This window comes from Lygodium microphyllum, chromosome 1 (genome assembly GCF_053477565.2).
Source record: "Lygodium microphyllum isolate KBCC chromosome 1, Lygodium_microphyllum_v1.1.10, whole genome shotgun sequence".
Taxonomy (NCBI): Eukaryota; Viridiplantae; Streptophyta; class Polypodiopsida; order Schizaeales; family Lygodiaceae; genus Lygodium; species Lygodium microphyllum.
In genome coordinates this window covers 200,964,522-200,974,362 of record NC_141135.1, presented here as the reverse complement: position 1 = coordinate 200,974,362, position 9,841 = coordinate 200,964,522, and the positions used below count along the sequence as shown (strand labels likewise).

The following is a 9,841-nucleotide window of genomic DNA, read 5'->3' as shown; positions in this document are numbered from 1 at the left end:
TCCAGTGGCTTCAATCAGCTAGCTCCGTCTCTAACCCCCTAGCCCTTTTCCCATTTTCCCACATATTTGCTTAGGGCACATCAACATTAGGACAAACCTAGGGAGTCTCGACTCACCTTGGTTAGACATGTTTTCCTAAGTCACTTGCACATTTCATCCCTTCATTTGATTTATCCAATGTGATCAATCCTCACTTCCCAGCAAGGTGGAAAAGGTTCTTCAACATAAAGCCAACCATTGCATCAACTACCATGTGTGGTTGATCCTACAGAGACCCATGTTCTTTGAGAGTTTATTGGATTGGATACCTACTAACTTCTTTTCCCTCAGCCATGATAATTTTTTCCATCATCATCAATAGAAGCACCCATGGAGAGTCTTCTAACTATGTATTAAACTATGTAAGCACGTGCACTCACTTAGTATTTGCACCATAACCTATTCACAGTTTTGGGTCCTCAAGTGTGGAACAACACTTCAGGCTTGCTTGGAGTTCCGACCCATCTCCCAAACCAACATCATTATTTGTCTTGTGCATGAACATCAGACTAGCACTTTCCCCTAGGGAGTGATTGCACAAGAGGTTTTACTTTGCAAGTTCAAAGTTTGTGGAGGATCACACATCATCACTACTACATCAACATCAATCTCCCATCTTTTGCAATATCCCAATCATTTCCTATGACCATTCAAGTTGTCTCCATTAGAAGGACCAACAGTTAAGTGTCTCTTTAGCAATACCCAGCTCTACAAGATTTGTCACTAGCAACAATATCAGTCACCATCTATCACATCATGAGCAACATCCTCTGTCCCACCCATGGTAGAAAGAATCTTATCTTCCTCAACAACCACAATTCTTCATTAGCTATATTCATTACTCCTCCATCAAGCTTACTTCACCTATTGTTCCCAGCATTCTCCATCTTCGGTGTAAGCTACAACATGCTACCTGTGACATGAGTGCCATGGGACTGGCACTCGTCTAGGGGGAAAATAATGTTAATGGTATTTTGAGAAGGCTGCAAAAAGCACAAGTGTCGGCTACTATTTTGGATTATGTAAATCATCATATTATCATGGATGTATTCCTTTGTGAGAATCGGGGCTCATTCCCGTGCAGATTGTATTTATCACCTGTAGTTGTATTTGTCACACCCGCAAGTGTTGTGTGGGTTGTGCATATGTATTTGTGGTTAGATTAGCATAGTATTGGTCTATTTAGGCTAAGATACAAGCATGCTTCAAGGATTGGCCTAGAGCCTACTAAGTGGGTAGGACACCCAAGAGAGGGTGCAAACTCTAATTCACAGTTGTGAAAACCCTAAACACAAAACATAAAAGAAGAGGCACAAACCCTAACCCTAACCCTAATTCTTGGTCTATATAGGTGGGAGGTCTCACTTGTATTCACTCTTTTGGCACATCCATGCTACGAAAGCTCTATCAGTGTGACTATTCAAGCTTTCTATTTTATCTTTCCATTCTATCATCTTGCTTCCATTGTGTTGAGAGTGACTGAGAGGGAGAGAGTGAGAGGTGTGTTGAGCGAGGGAAGGTGAAGCTCTTTGCCACCATCTTGCTTTTCTCGTCGTTTCTACTAGCTCTTTGACTCATTGGTGTGCTCAATGGTGGATGCGAAGGAGCGATGGCATTGGATCGTGTTGATCGTGGTCATGGAACCATCTTCAAGTCTTTGAAAGGTAAGTTAGGTGAGTTTACTACAACTCGAAGCTAGTTTTGTGTTCTTGCTTTCTTGGGTTGGAGAGAAGGATGGTTGGTTACTTAGAGTGGAGTGTTGATAGACAAGGCGAGAGATTGTCGTCGAAGTGAGTTGCAATTTCTAAAACAATAGAAGTCCGTCCTATGCCCTGACTGTTGGTGCGGTTGGCTCAACATCGCCATACGTTCAAAAGATCATTTTCTTTTATTTTCGTTTCATTGCTATTTACTAATCCTTAAAAAAACGAATGACGAAGATTTAAACCTATCTTAATAAACTAAAAAGATGCAAGACAATTATTTAAACTAATCCTAAAAAGAACGAATGATGAAGATTTGAATATAACCTTTTAACTTGCAAATGCAATGACCGAGGAACGTACGTGTCTCCACACGCTTGTATATGACCTTCCTCTCTCCTCAAATAAGAGACAAATTTCGTAATGAAGAGAAAGCCCATACTACTTAACTCTCCCTCCTTTATATAGGCTTAAGGCTTCCCAACATTCAAAGCTTTCTTTTAAGCTTTTTAAAGATTTTGTAGTTTACAAACTTGAAAAGCCTAAAAGTTTTCAAACGGTTTAAGATTTTCTTCAATTTTGGGTGCAGCTTATGTTTTCCTTCTTTAACTCAAACAAATAACAAAAAAGATAATTACAAAACGTCATATAGTTGCACCTATAAAAAAAGAGAGAAAGATAAAAAATAGATTATTGAACGAAATTGCCCGTGTGATACACCGCTGCTAGTCATTATTAAGCTTCGAGTGACGAATTATGCGTTCCCTTAATTATTCAACTCCTCCGGTGCCAGGAGCTCGACAGAAAGAACGCCTTTTTCAATATTCTTCAGGGATCGGACTTGATAGCCTTTTGAGCATCCGATCACAACAAGTGCAGGCGCTGAAATCAATTGAGAGGGATAAAAAACTCTGCTAGGTGTAGCGCATTTGTTCGTATGAATGCCACCTGCTCGGATAAGCACAATTATCCTTCATGGAAGACAGTAGTTGCAGCAATTGATAACCGCAATACTGATGAGAAGACAAATTTTGTTTGAATATGATGTAGCTGCATGACATATTGCCAAATTTGTTCGTGCTGTTATACATATTACTGTGTATGCCGGAGGGGATCGTGAACAACACAGCTTCTCAAATGTGCGATTGGGACATGCTCAAGAAATGTTCCTGTTGCCAACGCTTGAAAGCCGTGAATAGAATGCTAGCTCAAGTTGCAGTCACATTGAAACATGGAAACATTGGATGCAGGATATGCTGGTCAGTGAGGAAACAGCTGCTGACAAGATGCAGCTGTAGGGTCTGCACCGGATCCTATTGCTTGTTTCTGCAGCTTATGAGTTGCGGCATCAAAGAAGCTTTAACAAATAAACAAAGAACTATGTGTGCAACTATCAAAAGGGGATTGGAATGCCAGCTCATTGTGGCCAATGCATTAGAAGACATAAAGAAAAATAGATCCATTGCAGATTCACAAGACAATGTCTGCTTGTTCATCTCTAATAGGTTCTGTAATGGTAAATGTGGTGCAGAGCAGGGGGGACACTGGGTCAACAGCATACGAGAGAGATCCAAATCATTATTTACAGCTTGGCTTATTTGTCTCTAGAATATTGGAATGTAGGAAAAGCATTGTTCCAGTTGCACCAGTTTGATATAATGCAGATAGTTCTGTCTTCGTCCTAGGAGGCTTTTCTCATTCTAGATAGCATTATTTTTTTCTGAAGGTGCTTGTAGAGAACCTATCACCTATTTTAGAGACAAGGGTATGCAATTATTTATAGATGAGAACATCAAGGGATGACCTTTATCGCATGGTACAAGAATGTCTAACAAGAAAAGACTTAGCAGGTGGCAGGCGAGCACATTCACTTATGGTTAGCAATGGTCTACAAGGAATCTCTGTCATAGGAGATCATCTAATCCGCTTGTTTACCTTGTGCAAAAGCTTGCAAGATGTAAACCTTGTATTTTGTGACATTGCTAAGCCAACTCTACACACCTGGCATGCCATTATCTCAGCACATGAGCTGCTTGGACATCCTGAGAGGGCTCTTGAGTTGTATTACCAAATGCAGCAGGATGGCACCAGGCCATCCAAACACATACTTTCTTATGTTTTGAAGGTGTGTGGTGGGTTAGGGGCCTTAAGACAGGGGAAGCTGGTCCATGAACAGATTGTCGAGGAAGGGCATGAAATAGACCTTGTTGTTGGGACTGCTGTGGTAAATATGTATGCTAAATGTGGGAAACTGGAAGAGGCACACATGGTGTTTGATTGCCTTTCAAATAAGGATGTGGTATTGTGGAATTCGCTGATTGCTGGGTACACTCAGCAAGGCCACAGCTTAATTGCTCTTGATCTCTATGTAAAGATGCAACAGGGAGGTTTGAAGCCGAATGATGCCACTTTTTTGAGTTTGTTGAATGCTTGTGCGTCTATAAACGATATACGGCAAGGTAGATTACTACATGATCAAATAGTAAAGAATGAAGTTGCAATAGATGTGGTTACTGGGAGCACAATTATTGACATGTATGCAAAATGTGGGAGCTTGGATGAGGCACAGAAAATGTTCAATGTGTTACCAAGTCGCAATCTGGTTTCTTGGAATATGATGGTTACAGCACATGCACAACATGGCCATGGCATTCTTGCTCTTGAGCTTTTAGAAGGCATGCTGTCAAAAGGCATACAGGGTGATGTAGTTACATATACGTCAAGCTTAAAAGCTTGTGGAAATACCAGAGCTCTGTGGCAAATCAGGCTGATACACGATAAGGTTATCAGAACTGGAATTGAATCTGACTTGATACTTGGAAACTCTCTCATTGATGCTTATGCCAAATGTGGACTTATGGTTGAGGCTTATAGAATTCTGACATTGCTACCAGGTAGGGATGCTATCTCATGGAATGCTTTGCTTTCAGGTTGTCTTGATTATGGATATAGTCACTCTGTCTTATATTTTTTTGGTAAAATGCAACTGGGGTGTGTGAAACCCACAAATGTGACATATATATGCATTCTGAAAGCATGCACAAATGCTGAAGCTCTAAATGAAGGAATGTTAATCCATGACGAAATTTTGAAGTCTGATGTTGAGAAGGATGATGTTGTTGCAAACGCCCTTGTTGCATTGTATGCATTGTGTGGAAGTCTTAAGGATGCAAGCAAAATATTTGAAAGTCTGCCTAATAAAGACCCAACATCATGGGCTATCATGATTACAGGCTATTCCCACCATGGACAGGGCTATCGTGCTTTGAAACTTTTTCAAAAAATGCAGCAAGAAGGTTTAAAGCCAAACAAAGATACTTTTGTGGGTGCTCTGAAAGCATGTGATACTCCCAAAGCCATTGGGCAGGGGAGGCTTATACATAGTCATATCATGTCATATGAATTTCGAGGAGATGATATAATTAGGTCAAGTCTCATGTATATGTATATAAACTGTGGGAGTTTGGAGGATGCACACAAAGTTTTCAACAACTTGCCAAATCAGACTGCAGTGATCTGGAATGCTATGATTTCCAGCTACATTCAGTGTGGTGAATGTGGATTGCCTATATTTAAAGCTTTCAAGGAGATGTTAGAAGGGGATGTGAAGCCTGATAGGGTCACGTATTTGTACCTGTTGAAAGCATGTAGTAATACAGGAGCCAAATGGCAGGGCCTGCTTATCCATGATCAGCTAGTTGAAAGCTCATTTGATTTGGATATGTTTGTTGGGACTGCTCTGGTAGATATGTATCTGAAGTGTGGTAGCTTTAATGAAGCACAAAAGACATTTAATATTTTGCCATTCAAGAGTTTAGTGTCATGGAATGCATTGATTTCTGGGTATGCGGAACATGGCAACTGTTGCAAGGTGGAGCAAATCCTTCAAGAGATGCAGATGCAAGGCCTACAACCAGATGCCCGGACATACACTAGTGTCCTCTCATCTTGCAATCATGCTGGAGAAAAAGACAAAGGCTGCCAATTTTTAGAGTCCATGAGGGAACAACATGGAATCATGCCCTCTCCTGAGCATTTCAACTGCATGGTTGATTTATTTGCATGTGCAGGACTGTTTACCACAGCGGAAGAGCTGCTCAAAACTATGCCATTGTGTCCTGATATTTCTTCATGGAAATCAATGCTGGCTTCCAGTTGGATGTATGGCAACAAGGACTTTGGAACTTCTTGCTTCAGTGAGGCCTCCGTTTAAATTATAGGCAGCAGGTCCCTTAAACCATCACAGCAGATACACTCTACAGCTTCTTATCAAAAGAGAATTACAAGCTGGGCTGCTTGATTTTTTAAATTGGCTGGAACCCGTGACTTTTCCATCACTTTACACAGAAGGTCTTTGAGTCAAAGGATCTACAGACCTCATAGACAGGAAAATTGTGCCATTGATTTATCGATCTGTTCTAAGCTTAAGAGTCGTACAGAGTTTGTCTGAGTGAACCTCTGGAGGCTAAGAATATGGATCCCAGTATCATGGAAAATTGTATGGTTATAGAATGACTACATTGTAGAGGCATTCCCCTTGGGCATTGTGTTAGCACACGTGGCATCTTCTGTCTCTTTGCCATGGTTGTGAGCCTCCGCTCGGCACTCTGTGTCTTTCAGTCCTTTATTGTGTCTCAGCAGTGGTCACCCCAGTCATATTAAATGGATATTTGGGTTTCCCAGATCCGCCCCCTTCCTGCACCAGATCTGCCCATGGCATTCTCAGCCTGTCCAGCAGAGCACGTGACTCTCCAGCAGCAGGCTACACCTTTTCTGTATTGTGTTGAGATAGGCAGCACTTTTCCAGTCTGGATGGACAGTTTTCTGGCAGGCCGGGCTTGTCTTGAGCAGGGTAGACATCTGCAGGCCAGGTTGGCAGCATTTTAGGCAGTTGGCCACTTTTTTGGTGCAGTTGGCAGTATTTGTGACAGATCAGGCTTTGATTCCTTATTTATAGGTTTTCCTTGTCATGTGGCTGAATCAGCACACCATTGTCATCATTCTTTTCCCTTTTGCTGGTGCTGGTGGTCATGTCATCCTGCTGTATGCATCATCTCTCCAGCTCCCATCTCCTCTCTCCTCCCTCAGATCATCCTCTCTCTCCTGTCTGGTACCCTCATTTTCCCAGGCTGTTGCCTTCAGCATTGTATGCCGTCCTGCTTTCTTCATCATTGATTCAGGTTTTGCATTCTTTGCAAAAATCCACTTTGTGTTCTCTTGTGCTCTCTCTCTCTCTCTCTCTCGCTCTCTCTATAGTGCTTATGGAGATATTAAAAGCAGGGCAGAGAAAAAATATGAGATTGTTGTGAGATTTGGTGAGTAAGTAGAATGATGTATATTTTGCAAATAAGTCCTTTAAGGCTTACCTGCTGTGTTTTTGGCCATTTGGGGTTGTTTCATGCTCCATTTTAGCTTCACAGGATTATAAACAACAGTTTCAGTATTGGCCGTTTAAGATGCACATGTTACAAATGTCAAATTTCTATGTTTTGTGGTATTTATTAAGAGGCAAACACAAGGTTTATATGCAAACATGTTGCAGATTGTATGTATTATTGAGCAGTTAGTAAAAAAGGTTGCTCGGTTTATTACTGTGCACGTTTTGTAGAGGTTTATACAAGTTTTGCTTATTATTTGGTACTCAATTGCATTATAATTGTTGAAAACACTTGAAATCCAATTATTAAGAAGCGAGACAAAAACAATTACCCATCATGGATGTTCTGTGTAAGAAACTTTCTTATTGGAAAATGTCTTTATGAGTTTTGTTTTAGATGAAAAAAAAGAATCAGAGCTAAGTAATCCTACGACTATAATACCTTATTGGGGAATATGGGAATTTCCCATAAGTTTGGGACACGTGGTCAAATATTTGGATTTGTCATAACTTGCACACTATAACTCCAAACCGAGTGCTTTATAGCTCAATAGATTCCATTTTTCAAGTGCTTTCCAATGATAGGTCACATCATATGGTTTTGAGAAACTTATGGGTATGTTATCTAGGTGCCACCTTTTTAGTATTCAAAAAATGGGATTTGGGAGATTCCCAAACTCACTAATATTGCGTTCTATAGAAGAATTAAAAGTGTAGAGAGAATGGAATGCAAAAGACAAAAAGATAATGTATTGGTTGTTTACGATCATTGATAACACTATGCTGGGGTATATTAGAAATGTAAAAAATTCAAATATAACTTAGACAATATTCGAGAATATATTTTCAGTAAATACAAGGGTACGAAAGATTTAACTTAAGAGTTAAATACTTTGAAGAAATGAAAGTTATTTGTAAATATGTATATTTTGAAGGTGAAAAGCATTGCAGATGCATTAGTATACTAAGTTTAGGAAGAGAACATGTTAGATTCTCTTTAAGAGATTGTGGTCTGGATTGTACTGGTGGTAATGAGTAAAACAAGTTAAATTAACAGTTTGGTGACATGTAGATTTCGAGAGGTTGTGGCAATTCTAAAGGTAGGTAGAGCTCTAAAGGAAGAGGTAGATGACAAAACGAAGGTTCTTGTTATTCTAGTATTGTCTGTCATTATGTTGGAAGAATATGTTTCATTGTTGCCTATTGTTTTGATTAAAAAAATGACATTCGTAGTGGCAAGTTATAACAAGAAAATTATATATTGTCTTCGAGATAGAATGATGATAAAAATGAGTTTTTTAGTCATATTACAACATATGATGAATGTTGTTACAGAAAAGAGGGCAGCTTGTGTTAAAATATGCGGGATCTAGAGCATGGCTATGGCGGCTTGTAAGCATAGACTAAACTCATGATGACATTGACTTAAGACCACAACTGTTACACAAGTGAATTAGGTTCCAAGTTGGAAGCTTGGACTCATAAACACAATCTTGTGTAGGACTGATAAAGACAAGACACTTAACTGAAAGTACAAAGCATCATGACATTATATTCATCTATATGAAAAGTGGTAGTTAAGTACAATGCTTTATAGTTGTTGGATGGGTGCAATTTTTCCTTTCTGTACATATGGGATTCTTGCAGCCTGCATGTCTTCATCCCAAACTGCCTTATACAAAGAGGCTACATTAGGTGTGATTGCTAATATCTCAATATCCCTCCTCAATAACAACCAGAAAGTACAAAGTGTGTAAAGGCTTTAGTGAAAGTAACACCTGCAAAGTGTGGGCACACCATAAATATGGCAAAACACCAAAGGCTATCGCAGAAAAGACTAAGTGTGGGTACCACAAACATGATGGACATCCAGAGGTTGTAGCAGGGGCCTTACAGAGGCTGTAGTACAAGGCTACATGAGGAGTTTTACAAGTTTATGATAAAGATATTTGGGCTAGGCAATACAAGGCTAAAAAAGTCAATAAAAAATAGGATCAAGGACCGTGAGGCCCTTGCGGTTTTTAGCATTTCTTTTTACATAGATCTTCGATTCATTGAAGTTCTTCTTGTCTAGCTTCCTATTGTACTTCACTTTGTTTGCCACTTCAAAGTCCTCATGATTTTTATGCTTATTCTTCTTATTCTTTTTCTCTTTGATCTTTTGGTCCTCTTGATCTGCTTCTTTATTGACTTTGCTTGCACCAATTATATCAGTATTTATGTCTATGTCTCCCTCAAGCAAAGGTATCATTGTCTTTGAGGCAGTGGAAATGACTTCAAAATCTTCAAATAAATTCATCGATTGCTCTTCAAAACAAGTAAATCTATCCATCCCTGCAAGCGGAATAAACAAGTATTCCATGTTGAATTGAGCAACAAGAGTAATGTTACTCTTCATGAGAAGCATCTTCATAAAAGACTTGATTTTGGTCATTCCCATGATGGAAATCAGCTTCAAATGACTGAGAATAACCAGCAATGAGTTGATCTTTGTATGTGTCAAAAGACACAAGCAATGGCTGTGAAGTATCAAAAGATACTAGTTTGAAATTTGATGTTTGTTGCTTGAGTTTGACTTGATGATCTTCAAAAACTCTTCATAGCTTCCTCTCCTTGCTGATTTGATGGTTTAATATTTGTTGAAAATTTTAGGTTAGAGTAGCCTTGGCTTGGTTTAAGTGGCAAGAGAGAGAAAATGAATGAAAAATGAGCTTGAAGGTAA

At 39.5% G+C, this 9,841-nt stretch overlaps 1 protein-coding gene across 1 annotated transcript; it reads left to right on the top strand.

The window, feature by feature from the left end:
* Window positions 1-2,488: 2,488 nt before the first annotated feature.
* LOC148042161 (pentatricopeptide repeat-containing protein At3g09040, mitochondrial-like) lies at window positions 2,489-7,431 on the top strand. Its single transcript, XM_087685777.1, has one exon. The coding sequence runs from the start codon at window positions 3,526-3,528 to the stop codon at window positions 5,953-5,955; it is 2,430 nt and encodes an 809-aa protein (XP_087541903.1). The 5' UTR covers window positions 2,489-3,525; the 3' UTR covers window positions 5,956-7,431.
* The last annotated feature ends 2,410 nt before the right edge of the window (window positions 7,432-9,841 follow it).

Excerpts from the sequence above, each read along its gene's own strand:
- LOC148042161 (XM_087685777.1), top strand. The coding sequence starts at position 3,526 with ATGAGAACATCAAGGGATGACCTTTATCGCATGGTACAAGAATGTCTA.